The following is a 23,734-nucleotide window of genomic DNA, read 5'->3' on the forward strand; positions in this document are numbered from 1 at the left end:
GAAGAATAATATGTTGGATTACTAAAACCCTGCTGGTTAGAGCATTCAGTGAGATGATGCAGGTCTTACTCTTGGTTGGTGGTCTCATTCAGAAAAAAATGCTTGGATTCCTGGCCTCTCCTAAGGTGAAGGTGGTCAACACATGACCTTAGCTCATCAGAGTTCGTGCACAGGGGTCTTTGTAACAGTCTTGTAGATATGGGGAGTACTATAATAAATTCAACCTCTCATCGAATATTTATTGAGCCCATTAAATATGAAAGTCCAATTCTAGACCCTGAAAATACAGCAATGAATAAATGGATAAAAATCTCTGCCAGGTGGATCTGATAGTGTGCATGTGATAGATGCAGATAGCATAGGTTTTGGACACAGAATTGCCCAGATTTAAGCTCCTCTACTGTTACATACTAAGCCTGTGTTAGCCTTCATGCTCCCCACTTTCATCTGTAAAAGGACCATGAAACTGACCTCATGGAACTGATGAGAAGATCCAGGGAAAGGATGGAGGTACAGTCTTGGGCACAAGGAAAGAATGAATGGGACTTGTTTGCCTTCCTCCTCCTCCTTGTGATTAAATACCCCATTGTGTCCTTTAGAAGATTTAAACTGATCTTACACTGCCAAACCAGGAGCACAGGCTCCAGCCAGGATCAGAGGTGTTAGTTTCAAAGGAAGAGTGTGTAACGAATCCGGACTTCTCTTCCAGCCGGCATTCAAAGCAGCTTCGTCACGTCTCCCCACCTGCTCCTTGCCAGCAAGCAGAGATCTCCGAGGAGACACCATTACTATGGTTCTGACCCTGGTCTGCTCTGGAATTGATGCATCATTAATGTCCACGTTGTCAGGCAGGGATGCACAAAGCTAACCCTCCTAGAGCCCCTGCTTTTACAGATGGGACATGTCAGAATGCATCCAAGAAACACCTCTCTGGTTTCTTGTGATATTGTGCCTTTGACATGGAACAGATCACACAAACCTCCTGGATTTGTGCCCATTGAGCTGCATCCCCAAGAAGAAAAGTGACTTGATTTACTCTGGTACACAGCAGTATCCCCTGGGTAGCCAAAGAACGTCACAGCATACAGAGACAGGTACCACCTAAAAACAAATAGCTGGGGGACTGAGTTTTCCATGAAGACAGTTGTATTTTGTGCTTTTGAGTTATCTGGGCACTGTAGTTATATTTTCTACCTGCCAGCAAGTGTCCCCATATAAAAGAAATCTCCTAGTATGCTCTGCTCCAAGAGCACACATTCGATTTACTAAGCAGCTGGACCCGAGGCATGCTGTTAGCCAAAGCTTGCTCAGCGTCAAGGGCACATAGGTCTTCCATGTTGTGATTGGGAGCACTTGATGTGGCCACAGTCACAAGTAGACAGAATCATTTCCTCTGGTCAGGTCAGGAATTTTAACTAGCTATTCTGCACAGTTTCCCAGGACCACAGTCAGGATCAAGACTAATAATAATAGTAGCTGGTATTTATTGAAGACTTTCTTTATTCTAAAGTCTTTACACAAGTTAATTTAATGCTCTATTCCGTATGATGTAAGGAATATTTTTGTCCTCTTTGATAGATGGGACAATTGAGGTACAAGACTCTGCTCAACGTAACGAGGCTAATAAAAGGCAGAACTGAGGGTTGAACATGGGTTGCCTGTCTCTTAGGCCTCCGCTCCTGTGCTCCACACCTTGGCAGAACCAGTCATAAGCTCTTCAGAACACGACCTTCTCCATCTTACCTGCCCACTGCTGTCCCCCTGGCACTCAGCATAGTACCCAGAACTTAGTAGCTGCTGTGAGAGAACTGGCACTTTAGCTGCCCCTAAAACTGGTTCCAAATTGCAACTTTGAGCTGTCTGACAAAGCTCTGAGATGAATGGGTTTTAGAGTCCTTGTTTTTCCTGACACCGTAGCCTCCCACCTCCGGTCCTGAATCCACCACACAGATAGCACTAGTTTCAACCCTGAATAAAATCTGTTACATAACTACATGGCAGACATGAGGGTGAACAGTGCAGCAACCCGAGAGTGTCATTTGGCCACGCTTAGTTTCCAAAGGATGGCTCACAGAAGAACTTTCCATCTCCCCGTGAGCCTCCTCGGCACACAAACTTTCCTTCATCTCCTCTCCTTGGCACTTTCTATATTTTATTTTATTTTATTTTGGTCGTGCACATTACTTGAAGTTACTATAGCAACGTGTCATCAGCTGGTACGCATAGTAATGTTGGCATTTAGGTATCAAGCTCCCGAAGTTGGCTGTTTTTCTTCCTCTGCTTTCTCATCATTCCCAATAACCCCAGGTGAGAGGGGGGTGCCTCTGCAGCGACCAAACCCTCTCCCCTATTTTGTTTCTTCTCCAAGGCAGAAAAAACTGAGAGCCTCTTTCTTGCCTTACTAAGCACTGCAGGACTCGTGAGTGAGTGAGTGAGTGTGTGTGTGTGTGTGTGTGTGTGTGTGTGTGTGTGGTGTGTGTAGGTGTATTTGCATTAGAGGTTGTAAATAGATACATTTAACTTGAGTATTATGTACCAAAACTATTGGCATTATCAATGTGGTGATGATGATTTTTTAATGCAAAGAAGAGAATGCAGTGTTTTGAGGAGGCCACTTCCAGATTAAAATCATCTAGTATCCCAGCTAATTAATTTTGCTCACACAATACTGTTTCTTTCTCTCTCCCCGCCTGCTTCTCTCCCCTCCCCTTCTTTCTGGCCCTCACACAGTGAGGAGACCCTGACTGCTTTCCCTTGGAGTTTCACCTCTCTCCCAAGTGTGCAGGATCTGGCTGTGTGCTGATGGGCTGAATTAATTAAAACAATTGATCATCTTGGATCCCTGAAGAGAGTTCTATATAGCAAATAAGCCCTGCCACTCATTGCGTTAAGTAGCCCCTCATCAGCCAAGTGCCTATGCTGATTGCACTTATTTTTACACATTTGACCTAGTTTCAAACTGTGTCTCCTCATGCTGTGATTCATTAGCCACATTTTAAACCACCCTGATAGGAATGAGGTGATTCTGCCTGGTTTACGCCAGAGTCCAGGATTCAGTATCTTGCTAGAATTTAATATGCAAGTCCCACTGGTGTTCTGTTTTAAGAAGCAATTTCCTATCCAGGCACCTGGCATACTGACTGCTTGGGTATGGATGAGTGGCTGCCTCATGCCTTGATAGTAAATATATGTCGATTACAGGGGTTTGCACCAGGGATAGGAAGAGGGGATTCTTACTAGTCTGAACTACAAGGGATCCCCTATCCCTTAGTCCCCCACACAGTATTCAGGCTTTTTCAGATTACTGGTGAAGCTAGAGTTTGGGCTCCTAAGTGATAAAGTTTGAACAGTGTCAATGTGAGGGTTGTTTTGATTGCTAAGACAAATGCAGTCTGATTACAACCCCCACCCATCCCCAATTCCTTCTAAAAAAGTAAGACATGGTGGTTGTGAAAGTATGGTCTCAAACTCGTGAAAAAGGGAGAGGGGCCAGGTGCACTTGCCATTTGGAGGATATCATTGGAAAAGAACGGTATGTCAGGGACGTGTGTTCTTCCATCATTCTGTCATTGTATGACAAAGTGTTTTTTTAATTCAAATGACGGAGAAGAGCATTTTCTGAACACGAAGGTGCCACCGTGTCTCGCTCCATTTTAGGTACCAGTTGGTCACATCTGTGTGATTTCTGAAGGATCTGATACTAAAGTAGACTAAACACTATAGTAGAAAAACAGGATGCTCCCAGCTGGAGGTAAAACATTGCCATTTTTTATTAACAGCCAAATGCAGGTAACTTATCCAAACTTCAGTCACACTGCACTACAAATCCTGAGAGGCACCCGGCTGGGTTTTTCTATGTGGTAGTTAGAACAAAGAAATTAACAAGCTAGTAAAAGTAATTTTGGTTGATTGACAAACTCTAACACACTGCCCAACTCCTAATAAAAGGATAATGTTTTCTTTCACAAAATGGTCACTCTAATGGGGACAAGAATCCCCCTCCTTTCCTTTTTCTTTCTCTCCTTTTTTTTTTTCTTTTAAATCTAAGCATAGAAGTTTTCCTAAACAGGGCTTTGGAGGATGAACCCTTTTAGAGATAATTCCTGGCAACTTGAGCTCTAAGGTTTGCATTTGCTGTTTTTACCCCTTCAAATTCAAATCAAGCCATTGGAAATAACAAGCAATCCCTATCTATGCATTTGGGGCAGCCTGCAGTTCTGACAATGGTGGATTTCCCCACACACCACCACACACACCCATTTACACTCATAATTCTAGAGCTCATGCAAGCCAAAGCTTTAAAAGTAAACTATTATCCAAGAGACGACAGCATTTTCTCTGAGAAGATCATCGATCACAGAAAAATAAACGCTTCCCACATCTCTTACCTTGAAGCAGTGCAATTACCTGCAGAGGCTGTCCCCGTCCTTGCACAACGAGCCTGGCTTTGAGCAGCGACGGAATAACTCCAAAAGAAGGGGAAAAACTCCTTTATATTGTAATTTTCACTGTTTATATGCAAGAAGTGTAGTGGGTCTGCTCACGTAGGAATAAATAAAAAGCCGAACAAACTGCACAGCAGCTACCATGTGAAAAGAAAAGACCTCTAGTGGCCACAGGCTGAATTCTTTAAGGGAGGGAGAAGGGAGCGATGGAGGGAACAGAGGAAACACAGGCCTGAGTGCGTGTAAACACAGACACACACTGACACACTCACACACACTGCTACACCTCTACATCCTTCAAACTTTAGGATTTCTTTCTTTCTTTCATTCATCCTGGCCAGAGGATAAACAGAAGTTCGTTTTGTGAGTTAAGTGAGACCTGGTTTGGTTAGCTGCCATGGGAATGTTTCAGTCTGGTTTGAAAGGGGTGAATAATTTTACAAACTCACTACCACCCCCTGGAGGCCTGAGCAGAGAAGATTTTACAGTGGGCCATCAAGGGGGTAAAACCCAAGAAGGGTCCTAGGCCAGTGCTCAGGAGAGTTCCAGCTCTGTGCTTTGCCAGGCTTGCGTTCTTTCTAAACAGTTTATGCTGTGCAAGTGTGGAAGTCATGGGCTAGCGGGGCCAGTTTCCTGTGTATATGTCCCTTGCTTTAAAACACCATATGACTGTTGGGAAATTCTCAAGTGTTTGAAACAAAGGCCCTACACTTTCATTTTCTTCCAGGTCCCACAATCTACATAGCTAGTCTCGAATACCATCCCTAACTTTCTAATTGAAACAACCTGGAAAAAAACTGCATCTATATCTTTGGGAGCTACTTTGGAGAATAAGAGTTTGAGAAGCATTCAATTACCCAAAAGGCTTCCCGGGGGAGGAATGCAGAAGGGGCTTTCTGGGGTCACCAGGATACTTTTCCACATGGATACAAAATTGTTTAAACCTGTAATCTGGTGGATATATGCAAATATCTGTGTATTAATAGTTTTTTTTTTAAATAAAGGAGAACATTTTATAAAGGCAGCCGTTTGTTAAACCAAACCCATTGTTTTGTTGTTTAAACATAATACTCCCAAGATTAACTTTACCAGTGGTGTCTCCTGGAGACCCTTGCATTAGGCCAATCTTTGCAAGTCTATCCTGGGTGGACCTTCTTGCCAAGATTTCAGCCCTCTTGCAGGAGGAAGTCCAGAGTGGCTTCTCATCCCTTTTGGATCAGTGACCATTGTTTCCCTTACAAGTTCCAGAATAGACCTCTCTTCATGCTGCTTTAGGTGCTAGCCTGAGCAGAAAACATACCTAAAAACACACTGTATCATCTGGAAGGCACAAAGCATAAGCGGTTGACTGTGCATTCTGCTGCCTGAAAGGGTGTGGTGCTTAGCCTTCCTCTCTAGGGATCCTTCCAGACTCACTTTGTCGCCAGATCTCCACATAAATTCTCTCTTGTCTGGATCTTTCAGCCCTTTGGTGTGTTTCACAGACCATAGACACTAAACATGTTTTCCCAGTTAGATGATAAACTCACAAAGAGCAGCACCGTCCCTTCTCATTTCTTAAATCCTCAGTAGGCTCACATGTGTGGATCCCCGTGAGTGCTGGGCTCTGTCACTGGCTGACACAGGGCAATCCAGTAACCAGTCTTTCTGCAGAGATCTTAAGGTACTCCAATGCTCTATAGGGGAATTTGATCCTTGTGGCAATCTCTGGGGAAGATATGGACAGTTTGATGGATGGTTGTCTCACATTACAGGTGAGATAGTTGGGATTTACATATACCACATTATGTATCAGAAAATGAAATTTCTTCCAGGACCTTGACATAGCTGGATTTCCTGACACTCATACAGTGCTATTTTCCCAGTATACGAGCAGCAGAAAAGATAATAGATCACATCTTATTTTTTGCAATTGAAACTCTGGTTGTAATCCTAGTCCCTTAATTCTTCAGTGAGTGCTTTTTTGGTAAATTAAGTGATACAGAGACAATTTCTCATGGGGAAGTTTTACATACTGATCTGGTAAGGAGAGATTCTCCATCACTAGATGGCCCTATCCGCGTTATCTGGAATGGCTGGGTTCTTTCCAGTTTGAAGTCAAAGAAGTAGAGAAGATCAGTTCCATGGTTCTTTTCCCACTATTTCATGGTGTTTTTCTTTATTTCTTGCAGAGTCACTTTGTGGCATGTATGACAGCCATTTTAGACCAGATGGGTGACCAACACTATTCCTTCTACATTGAGACCTTCCAGACCAGCGCGGACCTTGTGGTGAGTCTGCAGGATGCTGGGGATGATAGGGTAGGGAAGAGGAGGGTAACATGTCATACTTTTGTGTTGTTTTTGGTACTGGGAATCGAACTCAGGACCTTGCACTTGCCAGGCAGGTGCTTATGCTGCTGAACTAAATCTCTAGCCCTAATACTTTTGGCTTGTATGAGTTTCACAACAAGAGAGCCTCTCCACACACAGTATGTGTTGTAAACAGACATGTTATAACAGGCATGTCTGGTCCCTGTCTCTACATTCTGGAGCATGTCTTCAATCAATGTCAGAACTAAGACCTGGCAATCCACCATGTAAACAAGATATGCTTTCACAAATATTTATTGATGAATCACAGATACTTTGGGACTTAACAAGAGCATTGGTATCACATGGCCTTAGATTGCCATCCTGGATTTGACACCGGTTAGTGAATACAGATGAGCTAACCTTGATCCTCAGTTTCTTGTCTATAAAATGGGAATAATATTATTGATGTCAAAGTGAAGAAGTTACATGAGAACACAGCAAGGGCTCAGTGACAGAAAGCTAGTATAGTGTTGCCTTATGATAACAAGTACAGAGAGGAAATTGGCCACTCAGTACTCTCCTATCACCTCTCGGGACTTATTTGCAGGACTCTCTGCCTGCATCATGTGGGCTTGGCCCATACCTCTGCAGCAGATGACTTTATCAACATTCAGACCAGACCAGCTATCACTGTCCTGGGGGAATAGCAGAGCACTCTTTGTTCTCAGTGTGCTTACCTTTGTCACTGTCACCTTAATGCTGCCCAACTCAGAAGTCTTGCTATGGGGAGCTCACTCTTAGTACTCCTTAAAGCCATGAAAGACTCCAGCAGTCGACAACCTGAGAGTGGCCCATCACAGGGAACCATTAGGCAGCCACCACCCTATACTTCATCTGCTCATCAGCAAGACACTGTCCCCGTTAGAGCAGGATTGGACCCTTTTCCTGCATATGCAAAAAATAAATTTAAAAAAATAGAAGGAAATCAAGTAACCTTTTCCCTCACATTTCTGTGCCCTGCAACATGGAAATGGATACCAAATTTATTTATGTTTTATAGAAAGAAAAGTTTCTTCACCAGGGAGATAGAAAGGGGATTCTTGTTTATTAAACGTACACATTTTCGTATCAGCCTTTAACAGTATGACACAGGAGTTAGGACTCACATTTTTAAAGTCTACAATCTGATTGCTCAAAGGACCATCACTAATGTGTGGCCCAGGCTGGAGATGAATGTTGGTTCTTACCTTTGCACCATGCTGTACCTTCTCATTGAGAAGCCACGCTCACCATCTATGGGACTAAAGCTTTTTCATCCACATGACAAGGGGCTGTGCCTGTAGCGAGACCCAAACTTTCCCAAGTGATATCAAAGGTAGTTAATAAGACCCGCCCCCATCTTCACCCAGCACTGATGAGCATTTGCAAAGCTCCAGGCCCTGTGTTAAATATCTAATAGACAACAAGCACTTAATCTACGTGGTAGCCCCTCGAGACAGATGTTACCCCCATTCTCCTGAGGTGGAAGCTGGACTTAGACCATTGAGATAATTTTCCCTGGAAGCAAAGATTCCTTAAAAGGAACCAATATCATTTCCAGAAGTTTGTATTTTAGCATAAAGCAGTAATTTTCAAATTATGTTCTTCTTAGCCTCACTATCTTCTACCATAGACACAGACACACACACACACACACACACACACACACACACACACACACACCAGCCAGTGCTGATGTACTATTGTCTTTTTCATACATTGGGTGTCAGGTGAGATTTCTGTTGAACAAAGAACCCTGCAGTTAAAATGATTTGCAAATCACTGCTTAGGAATTCTGAGAAGGCCCCACCTGGATTTTAGGCTTTACCTAAAGCATCAAGGTTGTATGACCATATTATCTCCACCGTAAGAGAGCTGGTGATTCTGGGCTTTGCTATCCATTTTGTCCTGAATTGATTTTCTGCAAAGATGGAGATCAAGTTTGACCCACTGCAAAATCTGATAGAGTGTGTTAAAGCCCACTTTGGACGGCTTCAAAGGAAAGGCAGAGTCTTTGTCACTATGTTTCCTTCACACTGCTCATGTGCATGAGTGTGACAGGAGAATTAGCTCTGTTTACAGCACTGCTAATTAGATGTTCATTTAAATAATAGTTTGCTTGCTCAATGACCTGAGATGCTTTCATATAGTGTAGATTATTTCCTTCTTAAATACATATTTGGGAAAATGATTATAAAATTGCCACATCAATGAATACATTGGCTTCTTTTTTCTCAGAGACAGAATAAATAGTGCTTCATTTGCAGATAGTCTTCTCATTCCACTTATTTGTGAAGCAGTCTCCCAGTAACTAACTTTAAAGCTTCCCTTTACAGCCCACTGCAATGAGTTGCACTGAATTGCTTAATGAAAAGCTGTGCCCCTTCCCTTTCTGTCCCTCTAAAACCCAGTACAAACAAATCTAGAGAGCCAACAAGATCTGGGTGCTCACTGTCCGTTCCTGTAGAACAGGATGACAAGTAGGTTTGTGTGTTACTGTTCCAGGACTTCTTGATGGAGACCTTCATCATGTTCAAGGACCTCATTGGGAAAAATGTGTACCCTGGAGACTGGATGGCCATGAGTATGGTTCAGAACAGGTGAGCTGCCACCTGCTTCCAAAAAGCCACCACACCCATGTGTCCCCCTCATTGTAGGGATCTCCAGGAGAGATAAGGTACCCTCATGAGAAGAAATTAAGGTATTCACAGATCCTTTCTTTCTGCATTCAAACCCAAAGAAGACCTCACCACTCTTAAAGCTGCTCAAAATGGCCTTCCAACCTTCTGCTTCTTCAAATCCTAGTCACAGCATCACGTTTTATCTGTGAAGCCTAGACTTCGAGACAGAAAAAAGTAGGAAAGCAATTTTAACAGCATAGTATTTTAAAATTTATTAAAATAATAAAATATATCCTCTGACATATGGGAAAGTAACTTTAGAAAGTATTGAATTAAACAGCTTTGAACAGGCTTCTGTGCTACGGAACTTCTCAGAGCTTTTAATATGCTAATGTGATTTTTCTAAGAGCAAGATTTAGGAGACAGCATTTTGCTGGTTAATTTACCTTTGGAACCATTTGGTGTGCAATTGGTGTGTCTCAGTATATGTATATAATGCCTATTCGCATCTTACAGAACATCAGTGTAACCCAAGTATAGCTCAGATCCCACATGGCCCCGTACAACACGAGATAAAAATAATTATACATATTTTCAGTCTTTACTTGCTATATCTTCAGTATCATTTCACCGAGATGAGATCCTAGTCATAACACTCAGCAGTATTTCCTGATATTCTCTTTCTCTATTCCTCTGGCTCCCAATATTTTTCACATTCTGTGATTTCCCCTAGTCTCCATCAGATCCTTATTCTCAAATCTCATCTTGGCTCTTTTCTTTCTTTTCCCCTGCATTATTTACCTTGTCACTGTTGGGACAAAGTACCTGACATGTACAAATGAAAGGAGGAAGGATTTGTTTTGGTTCATGATCATAGAAGTTTCAATCCCATTGATTGGCTCCAAGGCAGAAATATCATGGCGGGGCCTACAAGAAGAATGCTACACACAGTATGGTAGCCAGAAGCAGGGAGATAGGAAAGAGCTGGAGCGGGAGAGATGCTCTCCAAAGGTGCACGCCAAATTGCCCAACTCCTAACAGCGCATTCAGGTCTGAACCCATCAATGAATTAATCCGCTGATGTGTGTAGCAACCCCACATCTGCTCACCTTCCAAAAGTCCCACCTCTGAACACATGAGACTTGGGGGTGACATTTTAGATATAAACCATAGCACCCCTAATCTTTGTCTTTTTATGCTTATTTTAGTTCCCATCCATGGAAAGCCCTTCATCTCATACTGGCTCCTTGTTTTATCTCCCTTCACCTAGTGCCTTTGTTCTTTATCACAAAAGTCAAGCATTATCTGGCAAAGATGGAAATGTGCCAGAGAGTAGCAGTAGTGAAACAGGCAAACATAGAATTCTCTTTAGTGGAGGAGAAGAAAGACTGTGGATGTTAAAATATTGATGATTTTGTCATCAGATACCTCTGAGGATTTCTCTTTCATCTGTGCCTAAGAGCTGACTCCAGCCCCAGCTGGCCTCCATCCTTGACCTTGAGTCCTCTGAAAAGCTGCTCTTCACTCCCTAAATGTCTATGAACCTGACATGTGACTTGTGGACACTTTTGTCCTGGTGCTCCTGGGTCAGCTTTAGGAGCCAGTACAGGTGTTTGTCAAGGCAGAAGGAAATACTGTGCATCTCTGACTGCAGTGGAAAGAGAAAGATCAAAGCCCCATAGTGCAGTGTCACCTTACCTCATTCTCCTCATTCACATCATGCAGGTAGATGGCCAAAGTGCTGAGATGAAAGAGGCCCAGGCCACAGAGACAGGTTCCTGTGCAGTCTGATGTCTACACCAGCCTGCAGGCCATGAGACCTGTACAGTTGCTTGCAACCCATATCCTAAAGGCCTTTTGCTGTTTTAACATTTGAGTATCATCTTCTAGTTCTTGAGTTTTGAACAAGAGGACTTGTATTTCATGTTGCATTGAGCCCCACTGTTATGCAGCTAGGTGTATGTGACAGTGCTCAGTCATCTTGGGTTGAGGTTACACCCACCTTTTGAACAGCATTGGGTCCTTTCTCATTTGCCAGCTAAAGTCTTGGGGTTTTGACAAATTACCCAAAGCACACAGAAGACGTGGCAGTGATCATTCCATCCACACATTACATCTCAGATATACTCAGCTTCTCACAATTGCCTACTTTTCCGTGCTTCCATGACTTCGTATAAACTATAACTCTGCCTGATGTCCCTCTTTCCCTTTCAACCAGATGCCACATGGAAACATCCTGCAAATTCTTGGCCATATAATTCCTATTTTGCAGCCCCTGGTAGTACTCCCTCATGGTTGGAGAATTTGTTTTTTCCTCTGTGTTGGCGTGCATCACCCTATTATAGTTATACTCTACTGCCTGTAATTTTTTTGTTCTATGACTGTTTTTTTCACAAGAGAATGAGTTTCTTAAGGGCATGCACTTCCTCCAGCTTCTCACTGTATTTGTAGCTTCTGATACAGAATTTAACATTGATAAAAAGGAACCATGAACTTTGTGTATCCAAAGGGTGCTAATTTTTGTTTGTTTATTTTTGGCAACAGGAATCGAACCCAAAGTGTACTTATTGATTAAGATTTTTAAATAATTCAAACTTGCTTAAGGAAAAACAAAATGTATTTCTTTAGATAAATGAAATAACTCAAAAGTGTGGCTTCAATCATGGATGTATTGAGGAGCTCAAATAGTGGTGCAAGAAATCTATATATTTGTCTCTACTTTTTCTCTCTCTTGGCTTCATTTGCAAGTAGATGCTGTGTTTTGAGCGGAGAAAATGAGCTCTAGAAGGTGCAAATAAATGTCTTGGGTTTATTACTCAAATAGAGCAAACAGTCTTCTAAAAAATCTGCCTAACAGTAGGCACAACACAAGTCCCAGCCTAATGTTCCGAGGTCCAGCATGGGCTACATGCCTGTTCGTAAACCTCTGTGATCAGAAGAACGTCACCCTTGGATCTTGTACCTGCCTGTGGAACTGAGCAGGGTGTGTCCAGTTCTACCCAAAGTTCTAGGACTTGGAGCAAAGAAGAAGCAGGCAGCATTGCCCCCCAGAGGTAATCCTAGAAGTATAACCTAAAAAAGGAGGGGATGATGGGCAAGCAAATGTACAAATGTCTACCACTGATATGGCTGGAGCCTTCTAAGGTAAGCTTCCCCTTCTGAGCTGCCTACATAATTGTGCTGGAAGAAAGACAGACTGAGCTATGTAAGAGTCTTTGTAAGAATATCTGCTTATGAGATCTCAGCTCGCTATGGACTCCAGTCCTTTTTGGGACAGGGCTTCAGAGACGATACTATGATCCTTGTTTCTCCACACCTAGAAAATTATAGTTTTCTCAGGGACCTAAGATGTTAGAATTACTGCCTAATATAAGCGTTTATATCTCTTAAGGATCAGCCAAGGATTTTTCTTTACTTTTCAATTTTGTTTTAGGTAGACTTAGGAACACAGCTTGGGCAACCTTCCCTTTCTTGGGGGGATCATTTTGAGTGTCACTTTCCTGATCTAAAAAAATGAAGATAGTGGTAACTCCCTTGTATAGGTCTTTCCTTTTTTCCCTTTTCTGTGAGGATGGAACTGTGTCACTCCTTAGTACAGCACCAGAGTCTGAGAAGAACTCGGTAAGCAGTAGCATCACCATGCCTGAGGAATCAGTACATTTAGTCTTGGATGAGAGAAGCATATGCTAATGTCAACACTAAAAGAGGTGATGATTTGTGTTCCTCATGAGCACATAACTCTGTAATTTCTCTTCATCTTCCGGCCTCAAGAATCCTTTACATTTATGGAGTCCTGAAAATTATCTCACTGTTTTTGCATTCTGTGTGCTATTTTAACAGTTAACATTTCTTAATTGCCTAGATCCATCGCTGTTGTAAACGCTTTACCTATATTGACTCATTTAATCCTCACAAGTTTATTATGATGTTGCACTGACATAATCTACAATTTCATACCCAAGAGACTGAGGCATAGAATTAGGCGAGTGACTTCTGAATGTTACATCCCTGATAAGAAACAGAGGAGCCATTGGCTCCTGGCCCAAGATCTTAACCTCTGCTGCTTCCCACTGGAAACACATTGCAGGCTGTACTAAATACATCAGCAAGATATGCAAACTGGTTCACACAGCGAGGTAGTGAGAGATTTCAACATCATGTGCAAAACAGAACACATACTAAGGTTTAGCCTAGTGTGGTATTCAGCAGGATACCAATCTCTCTTCTGCAAAAATATGTAACTACTCATGTGGCCACGGCAGGCTTCACTTCTTAGTCTGGACATTCCAACTTTCTTTCCTCTTTCTGTTTTCCCTTTCTTTCTTCTTCCTTTCCTTCTTTCTATCTATTCTTTGTTCTTTGTTGGCTTCCTTTTTTCCTTCCTTCTTCTTTATCTTTCTTCCTTATTAGCTATTATAATTTTTCATAATTTTTAAATTATAAAATTAATATAAATATCAATAATTATATTTAAAAATAACTATATAATTAAAATTATTAGATAATTATTTTTATAAAATTTATTATTTAAATACAATTTAAAATGTTTATAGTTAACGTAATTTTTAATTTAAAATTGTATTAATGCAGATTAATTTATTATTTATTACAAAATTGTTTCTCATGTGTGTTTGTGTATATATATTAGCTATGTATTATTGGATTTTCTACTTGTTTGAGGAGGAAGTGCAGTTTTCCAGACCTGAATGTCCTCCAGTTGTGTGTCTTTTGTGTATACAAATGCAGATGTAAAAGCATGTCTATTGCAAGAAATACTTCCTGTTAGAGCATTTTTCATTTTGGTAAGATGCAGCATTCTGTAAGATTTGATTTACATGACATGGTTAAGTTTTAAATGATCAAGTTCTTTATAATGTTGTAAATTAACAAAATTGTGCCTAAGAACCTCTTTTTCTTTGTTCCATCTGCACCTCAATCTGTAAATCTGACATTTCAAGGGGGCTTAGGGATTTATACCCATCCCTGAAGCTTATGTTGAATGTGGTCAATGAGGAGGTGTTTATTGAATATCTTGAGCATCCAGGGCTGTAGGGAGTAGACGTGTCATTCAAGAGATGGTTCCAGAAGGCACAGAGGAGACAGTATTTATACCCACAGAGATATGTCCCAGTCTTGCAATGATTATCCTGCACTCAGAGCCCACAGGCAACATAGAAAAGTTCAACTACGGACTGCCAGGGTTCAAATCTAGTCTCTACCACTGAATAACCATATCACCTTAGGCAAGTGACTTAACCACTTAGTGACCCAGTTTTCTTTACTGTAAAATGGAACCATCAATAGTGCTTATCACAAAATGAACGAAATGAAATAATACACATAAAGTAGTTGAAACAACTTTGGCACATAGCAAGCACCTCACAAATGCTAGCTTTTTTTTTTTTTTTTTTTTTTTTTTTGTGGGGAGGCGGTTTGTTACTGGGAATTGAAATCAGGATCTCATGCTTTCCAGGCAGGTGCTGCACCATTGAGTAAACCCCCAGCCCCTGGCTATTGTTTTTATTTTTACATTTCCATGGTCTGGATTTATCCAAAATACTTTACCGAGAGGCAAATCTAGGTTGGATAGTGTCTATCTTTGTTAATGATGCCATTTAAGGTCTAACACTGTGTCAAGCATGTAATAGGCACATAGTAGGGCAGAGCAGCTGAGCCTAGGAAATTCAGCAGTATTCTGTCATATCAGGATTCCGTGAATGTGGGGACGAGTTCTTGAAACCCACACCCCTCTCCTCCTACCTACCTTAAATTGTAGCGCCCATTCTTTTGGGAGTGGGAGTTCTCATTTCCTCTGACCAATATCATCCAAAGACAGAAAAGAAGGAGAGAGAGGCACAGCTCCTCCTGATAGCCAGATGGCTCAGCATTCCAGATGTGTGGAAGGAGCCTGCTGCACCCCCGCTGCACTCCCAAGTTCAACAGGAATGTCAAGGGCAGCTGGGTTGAGCCACAGCCTGAGACTGAGCTCTGGGCTGTACCCTGGGTACGTGGGCTAGTATGCATTGGGGAGGGACCAGCTTAAGGACTAGAGAAATGGATGTCTCATTTCCTAAAGAGGGGAGGTACAAGAGTTCCTGTCCTGTAGCCACCTCTGCTGTTTCCATCTTTAAGTCTAAACCAATAGAATCAATTACATCCTATGAACCACAGAGGAAGGGAGTTCAGAGAGGCCTTCCCTTTCTCTTTCTTCATCTATCTCGCCCAAAGGGCATGCCTACCTGCTGCTCCATCTTTTATTCACATCATCCAGCCCAAGAGCCTGGGTCAGCGCCATGTTGTTGTGCTGAGTCAGCGTTATATTCCACCTCGGATTTTCCGACTCCCAAGCTGTACGGTGGTAGTAAGCATAAAGAGACCAACAGCACAATTTTATTCAGGACTTCTATGAATGGAGGCACTGGGCCACCTGTTTCATGTTCTCCGTTTCATTTAACCTTCACTCATGGGTAATTTGGCAGATGATGCAACTGAAATTCACAGAAGATGAGGTCATACTTCAGAAGAGTGGCAGGCAGGAACTGACCTGGGCAGGGATCCGTCCAGTCCAAGGAGTGATGTAGGTAGTTCATACTCAGGAGGGGAACTATAGAGGATTTCAGCTGCTTCTTATAACCCAGATTTGTTCTGCCACATGAGGCAAGTAAAAAGCTGGGATACCATGAAGCCTCACATGGAGCAGTTTTCCCAAAATCAGCACTGGATTTTGCTCCTCTGTCTGTCAGTTTCTTTGTGCTCACAGTAGCTGACTCCTGTGTTTCCTTTCTCTGTCACATATGGCATCTGGTTGCTCATGACTCTTCATGAATCCCACTCAGGGCTCTGGTCTATCGTATTCTCCCTATAAAGATTCTGTCTACCCCTGCGCAGGCTTGGGTGTCCCCAGTGGGTGGAACTACCTGTGAGACACCCCACACATACTCTGAGCCCAGGGAGGACTTTGTGCATTTTGACCCTAGATCCAGCCAGCTGTGGGCAGGGTGACAGCAAAACAGAAGCACAATGAGGATCACCCTGAGCATGGTGGGATGAAGAGCTTACCAGTACTTCAAAGGAGACAATATGCTTTTATGATGAATTGCTAAGACTTTAGAGAAATGCCAGGCTAGGATGAGCCTGGATCCTGCTGCTTACTAACTACGTGAATGTGGAGCAATTATTTGCTCTTTCCAAGGATCATTCTTTTCTTCTGTTAAATGGGTATAACAATAGCAGCCACCTCAGATTGGGGAATTAATTGGATTAATATCTGCAGAGCATTTAGCACAAGGTGTAGTTACATGATAGCTATTGATACTGCCATCGTGATTATCATTAATAAAGTGAGCTTATAGCTGGAATTGAAAAGAATCACAACAATTTCCTCTGGACAGACTGGCAGAGTGCCTGCATTCTAGAGGCAGTGTGTCTTCATTTAAATATACTTCTACAGGTACTGATGGGGTTATTGGAAAAGTTAGACTCATGTCTCTAAGATGGCAAAACATCTAGCTCAGAGAGTTGTTGTGAGACTAGAAAAGACAAAAAAGGAAAAAGTAGCAAAAAGGAGCAAGAGAGCCAGGGAGAGGAGGGAAAGCATTTGCTTAATAAAGAACCTGGCATAAGTCCACAATGTGATTGTGATTATCATTAGTCTAATTCAGCCTGCTAAGCATGAGGTTGAGATTTGATCACGCACATTGTTTTTAACAAGTCAACTTCCTTGTTCAGAGCAACAAGAGAGTTAAGTGGGTTTTCTTTCTAACCCACTTCATCTCATTAGTGCTTAGGTTTTAAGAGCAATTGTTTGAAGGAGAAGGAGACAAAGAAGGAAAAAAAAAAGAAAAATGAGAAGAAAAAAAACCCTGTTTTTACAAACTTAAAACAGGACACCAGAGTTAAGTGGGTATGGAGGAATCCAGAGGAAGAGAAGAAACTTGGCTTTCTCCCTTACCCTTTCCTGCTACTGACACCTCTTTGCATGGGGCTGATCAATTTCTGTTCAGTGCACTGTCCGCCAAAAGCCAGACACAAGGTAAAGCTGGCAATCAAAATAATGATTGTTACCTGAACTCCTGATAGCTCTGTTGCTACTGAGAATGTGTAAAGCCCCACAATCTGGTATCACATTTCAGATTCTGAGATGTTTATATGTAACATGACAATCACTCAGTGGATTGCCATCTGGGGAATCAGATAGCTAATCTTTAAGGAGGAAACATGGATGTTGTTTTGAAGGCATATTAACAAATGAAAAAATTGCAAAATCAAAGAAACCTCCCTTTTTGACAGCCTGATGGGGTGGTGGATTTTGTGAGATTTTTTCTTTCTGTCTTAGTAGGTCTTGCCTGCTCAAACAGATTTCCAAACTGCTTGTCCTTTGCCTGTCCATTGTGTTCTTTTTCTTTGCAACACCAGTGTAAAAATGTCTTTTCATACAACAAACATGTAAGTGTTTAATGAGTATCTGCCCTGGCATTCTTGACCAGCAATACTTACATAGCAAATGTTAAGATTCCTGTCCACATGCTTGGCTCACCCAGAATATGCCAGCAGCTTTGATGGGCATTTGCTACATATCCTGATGGCTTCTTTCTTCTTTCTCTTGCTGTGATTTCTCTGATAGAAGGATTCTCTGCCCATTTTCAAGGCAGGTTAGCAGTACCAAGGATTTAATGTCCTAGGAAGAACTTTCAACCATTGAGGTGCTGGTGTTAGTGGTAGAAATATGTCTGTTTTTTGTCCTCCAGGAGGGACATTTTGATGTGCAAATGTGTTGTATAAATTTGTTAAAGACTTCCAAGCAACACTGAGTCCTGATTCTTGCCTATAGCAATAATTCACTCAGTAATACTTCCTTTATTATCTTCCCATGGTGACCCAAGTTGGCCAGATAAGTGTTTTCTCTGGACCAGCCATTCTGTGGACAGATAGCTATTATGTACCTACTGCTCATCAAAAGTGATAGACAGTACCATGGGTGAGATGTATCACTGTACTCTAAAAATTGAAAAACATAGATACAAAAGGGAAGCTTGACCACCATTGGGAGCTCCTACAGAAATCCAAGAGAGGAATGATAGCCTGCTGCAGGTCAGTGACAGGGGGGTGATGTGAATCAGTTGCTTCTGGAATCAGTGGCAAAAGGATGGCTGACAGGCCACACATAGGATAGGAGACAAAGCCAAAAGTAAAGGATGCTTCCTAAGTTAGATGTTTTTAACCTTCTTTGAACACTTGGTAGAAGGGAATTGTCCCTCAGTTAGGAAAACTACAGAAAGACATGTCTGGGAATGGAGAAGGCAGAGATTAGGGGTTTCCTTTTTAGCATGTAAATTTCAGAAGACTATTAGTGGTCTGAGAGCATGATTATAGAGCAGAAAACTGGCATTAAGATGGATTCTCAGAAAGATGCCAAGGAAGGGATATACATTTGGAAGTCAAAGCCCATGTGTTAATGAGTGCATACGCATGAGGAAGTCTGATCCCTGCAAAGTACAGCATATTGGAGCAGACAGGCTTTAGTGGTCATACAAATAAGGCATTCTACACCATGGTCAGTGCTGGCAAAGACAGTTCTTTGGGGGACAGGCTGCAGCAGACCCTGCCCTACAGAAGCTCAGAGTCTAAAAGAGGAGAGTCAGCTGCAGAGAGACAGCTAGAACATGAAGTATGGTAACCAAAAGGAAGCAGAAACTTTGAGGTGGTGACTGTCACTTCTGGCCAGGGAAACAGTAGAAAGTTTCATGAAGGAAAAGGCATGAGGAGCAGGCAGAATTCGGATGTTAAGAAGTCTCCTTTCATTGAAAGAACATGGCCACGTCCTCAGGGAGCAAGCTGAAGTTCAGGCTAAGAGTGTGGATAAGCATGAGAAGGAAGGCTGAGGCCCAGCGATCCAAGGCATTGAGTGTCAAGAGTAAGAATTCAGACTGTCCCGGGCATGTGGGGAGCTACAGAAGTCCGATTAGTCCACCATGAGGACAAAATGTTCTACAGTACGACAGCAAGAGATGGGTTTCTCTAAGAGCAGTGAGGTGGGGTTGGCAGGGAGCAAGGAGAGGACAAGGTGGCCAGGAAGACATTTAAGGGCAAATGTAACTAGACAACAGGTACCAAAATGTGAAATGTGGATAACATTTGACCAATACTATGACTAGCAGAAGAGTAGAGAGGAGTTGCATGCACAGAAGAATCATCAGTGGGACACTGTTTATAATTTTTAAAAAGCCAAGAAACCACCAAAAGGTCCATCAATAAAAAATGATTAAATAAAATGTGATACAGTCATACAGTGGAATGCTTTTCAGTGATTAAAAAGGATGATGTATATCTGCACTCATTGGCATTAAAGGAGCCCACAATTCCTTGTTGAGTGAAAAAGACAGGCTGTGAAACAGCATTTATTGTGTAATGCCATTTATCAAAATGATATCCATAGAATCTTTAGCATATCATTCATGTATATGCATCTCTGGGAGAACTTTGAAATTATATTCATCAAAATGTTGATGGCAGCTTTCTCTAGATGATAGAAACTGGTAAAATATTTTTTTTTTTTGTTTCTGTTTTGTTTTTAGTTTTTTCAGGTAGGTAATAGCTTTGTCTAGATGGCAGGATCTGGTAGAATATTTTTAGGGCTTTTTTAGGGGGGAATGATTTCTCTTTGTATCTTTTCTGGATAGAATGAACCTTCTTTCATGAGCCTCTAATATCTTAAACATAAGACCATGCAGATTTGCAAAAGTCAGACATTTCTTGAGTTCTCTCAAGCTAAACATGGCCTCAGGTCTTGGGTGGATTAGGCATTGCTGTATATTGATCATGATAAGCACACTAGCAGGTGGTCTTTGATCTTCTCCCTGAGAGAGAGTAAAGATAAGGGGCTCAAGTGGTCTAGTAACTTTCTCCTCTGTTTCAGGGTCTTCCTGAGAGCTATCAACAAGTTCGCAGAAACCATGAACCAGAAATTTCTAGAACATACGAACTTTGAGTTCCAGGTGAGTCTTAGGCACTCGAGTTGGCCTTGGAGCAGGCAGATACTGTTAAGGCATCTTGAAGCTGGCTGCTCCATCACACACATCTCAAAGCACATGACAGCACACCAGTGTCTCTGGGACATCCATTCAGAGGGTAGATGGGAAGGGAAGTTCTCAGGCCCTAAATCCAAGGTCTTGATTAAGGAGTCACCAACTGAGTCTCATATGCAAATGTGACTGCATAATGGATCTTATGTTGTGTTCACTTATTTTCAGCAGAGCAGGTGCCACCTTTCAAAAATGCATCACATTTTCTTAGTTTCCTCTTCACTGGAGCCTAGAAGCAGCCAATCACAGACACAAAATATGGATGGCAATAAATCTCATGATACATTTTTTGTGACTTCCCAGTTCTTCCCCAAATCGTTTCTTAGTGATCAGCCTCTGAGATATTCAGGGATCTAAAAGTATTTCCCTGGGACAAACAGTGACACACTGAGCCAGTGCCAGGCCCATGAAGAACCAACTTTACAAAGCCTGGGGGGAAATTCCATGTGGCTGCCTGTGGCTAGAGTATGAGAGAGAAGGCCCCCGAAAGGCCCCCAGAGAAGTCTCTGACATCCAAGATCTCTTACTGTGGGGACTAAGATAGTAAAAGTCACTCAGCCTGGTGACTTGGGGCCATGGCCTTTTCTGCCTGCTCCTCTCAGGTGTTCTGGACTTTGGCTTGTCACTAGCTAAGCCTCTTCTGTGCCTCAGGTGTTACATCTGTAAAATACTATCAATTACATTTTCTACTTGGGAAGGGTTTTCCAGCAACTGGTTTGCCAATGAGCTTGCTGGGAAAATTCATAAGTGGTTCCTACCTCATACTTCGTCATCAAAAAGGCCTCTCTTGCCTGACTCTCCCAGAGGACCCTCCACTGCTGCCACAGTCATTACTTGTTCATCACCACTGGGCCTGCGGGAGCCTCTCCATGACACTCACTGTCACTTGAAATCATCTGTCCACATGCATGTTTTCCTTCTTGTGAACTTCATGAGAGCAAAGACCTCATACTTCAAGCCACCCGCTACTCTGCCTGGCACACTATAGGCCTCCGAGAGGAGGTAACATTTGGGCTGCAACCTGCAGTGTCCATCCTACTGAGAACAGAAGTTTGTAAGACTTCGGAGGGCTGAAACATTATCTTTGAAGAAATCCTCTCCCACTATTTCTCTTTCAAATTAGCTGTTGATAACTGATAAAAAATAGTAGCTGCTATTTTCATATAGATTCTATGTGCTAAATTTCATGAGAACACTCTAAAGGCATCATGTTTCTTAATCCTACCATGCAAGTTGGCTACCATGATTAATAATTTACCCCTTTCAGGACGCAAGAACAAAACTCAGAGGTGATGAGTAGACAATCCAAAATCACACAGTGCATCAGCCCAGTTGGGAAGGTACAGGGTCACTGATGCCCTGGGTTGACTGCCTGATCTGGTTTGGGTGAAAGTATATCCTGGCATTATACATTTTTGTCAGTGGAAAAAAAAAACATATCATGTTGACTATTTTAATTAGAAGCAATTTATTCCCTCCCAAAGGTGTCTTGGTGCCTATAGGCGTCAGTTATGGGTATGTCCAGAGAAATGGATAAAGCCGTTGTTTTGGGAGAGACCATTTGGAATAAAATACCTATACCAAATAGAGCCAGTGTTTGAGCTGTTAAAAAGCCAGCTTGTTAGTTCATCTCTTTATGTGTGTGTTGACAATTATAGACTCTGACCAGATTTTCTGATTGGGGCTCCCCTCCATGGTCTCAGGGGCTACTTTCCAAGGGAAGGTCAGCCTCAGTCCTTCATGATATTCTTTTAGATTTTCTGACATTGTCTTGTAAGAAAATCTGTATCTTAGAGATGCCCAGAGAATGGCAGATCCATAGAGCAAAGGTCTGAGGTTACAAGCTGTGTGACTGCAGGGAAATTACTTTTCCTCTCTGTGCTCAGTTCCTTCACCATTAAATTGAGATACTACTAGCAGCTATCTGATTGGATGATCACGATGATTCAGTAAAGCAATTCATATAAAGGATATAGAACAGTACTAGGAACATAGAACAGTGCTGGAACATGGTAATAGTGTGTGAACTCATTATAATAAGAGTTATCATTTTGATGATGATGACAATCATGATACTGGCCCCAGATGTTTCTAGGCTAAGGATTCATGCCAGTCCTTGATAAACAGAACAGTGCAGAGGATTTTTCTGATGACCACAACATTACCTGAGACTATCACACCAATAAGCTTCTGCCAAACAGGAAAGTGGCCAACAACATCAAATAAAATCTCTTTTTCTAATCAGGGTTCCGTGGTTGAAAAGTACCCATGAGAAGAGTCATTTTTCAGCCTTATCTTTGTCCTCTTACTTCTTCCTTCTCAATGTGAGAATGGATCTGTTCTCTGTACCCTGCCTGGAACACGCCTTGTCTCCTTCATGTGGTTTCATTAATTATACATTTAACACCAGCAGGAACAGAATATATCACCTAGCACTGCTGGCCTCGGCAGGTGCTGTCCAGAGGAGGGCAGTGCAGGGAGATTATCCCTAATATGTTTTCTGGAACCGTGGTTTGCAATTCAAAGAGCAGAGAGCAAGGAGCTTCTGAGTGCTGCTCTGAGGGTGACAAGATGTGGTAATGAGAAAAATGGTGTTTTCTGCTTGGAGCTAAGGTCGTTTACATTTCCAGGACTTAGTGTACACTTTCATTTGTGAGGTCAGAGGAAACCAAGCAAGGATTTGGAATCCAGCTCAGCAGGTACTTTTACTGAGGGCCCAGGCTATTGCAACACATTTTGAAGAGTCTGGAAGAGTCTGGAAAGCAAAGCTGTCCTGCTAGGATTTGGCTTTATCCTCCAAAGTTTATGTGTTGGAAGCTTGATACCAATGCAACTGTATTGGGAAGTGGAGTTTTTAACAGGTGATTGCTATGTGAGGGTTCCACAGTTAGAAGGCTGTTATCAGCTGTGAGCCCCTTCACTGTGGGCTTCCCATCCTCCAAAAAGTAAAATACAATCTCTGTTCTTCATAAATGACCTAGCTTTAATATTCTTCTAAGTCACACAAAATGGACTAAGACAGCGCCCTACTCTCAAGGATCTTGGAGTCTTGAGAGAACACTATAGAAATCCATCTTCTGTTATCCAGGCTTTTAAAGAAAGTAGTTAACCTTTGCTAGGCATTTGCTTAGGACATTTGGACCTTTACCATAATCCTAATGGGTTTTGTAATATTTTCATTTTACTGGTAAATAAATGAGCTTCCCAGAAATTTTTTATTTTTCTATCTGCTATGTCAGGCCTCTGGGACAAAT

The 23,734-nt window shown here is 42.1% G+C and overlaps 2 protein-coding genes across 3 annotated transcripts in view; one reads left to right on the forward strand and one right to left on the reverse strand.

Annotated features, from left to right (window-relative positions):
- The window catches only part of Insyn2b (inhibitory synaptic factor family member 2B), a 110,369-nt gene extending 105,762 nt beyond the window's left edge, over window positions 1-4,607 (reverse strand). Inside the window, exon 1 of one of the 2 annotated variants that reach the window (XM_063230759.1) lies at window positions 4,408-4,607. The gene's annotated coding sequence lies outside the window, so the exon portion shown is untranslated. Of the gene's footprint in view, window positions 1-4,388 lie in introns of both variants that reach the window. The other variant, XM_013156198.3, reaches the window with a different exon arrangement.
- Window positions 1-23,734, forward strand: part of Dock2 (dedicator of cytokinesis 2) — a 410,327-nt gene that overhangs the window by 306,415 nt on the left and 80,178 nt on the right. Inside the window, exons 28-30 of the mRNA XM_003473329.5 lie at window positions 6,617-6,715; window positions 9,284-9,378; window positions 20,315-20,393. Of these exons, the coding sequence (XP_003473377.3) occupies window positions 6,617-6,715; window positions 9,284-9,378; window positions 20,315-20,393 (273 nt within the window). The remainder of the gene's footprint in view (window positions 1-6,616; window positions 6,716-9,283; window positions 9,379-20,314; window positions 20,394-23,734) is intronic.

The sequence above is a fragment of the Cavia porcellus genome, unplaced genomic scaffold (genome assembly GCF_034190915.1).
Source record: "Cavia porcellus strain 051 isolate PalLab524CR breed Dunkin Hartley unplaced genomic scaffold, mCavPor4.1 scaffold_19, whole genome shotgun sequence".
Taxonomy (NCBI): Eukaryota; Metazoa; Chordata; class Mammalia; order Rodentia; family Caviidae; genus Cavia; species Cavia porcellus.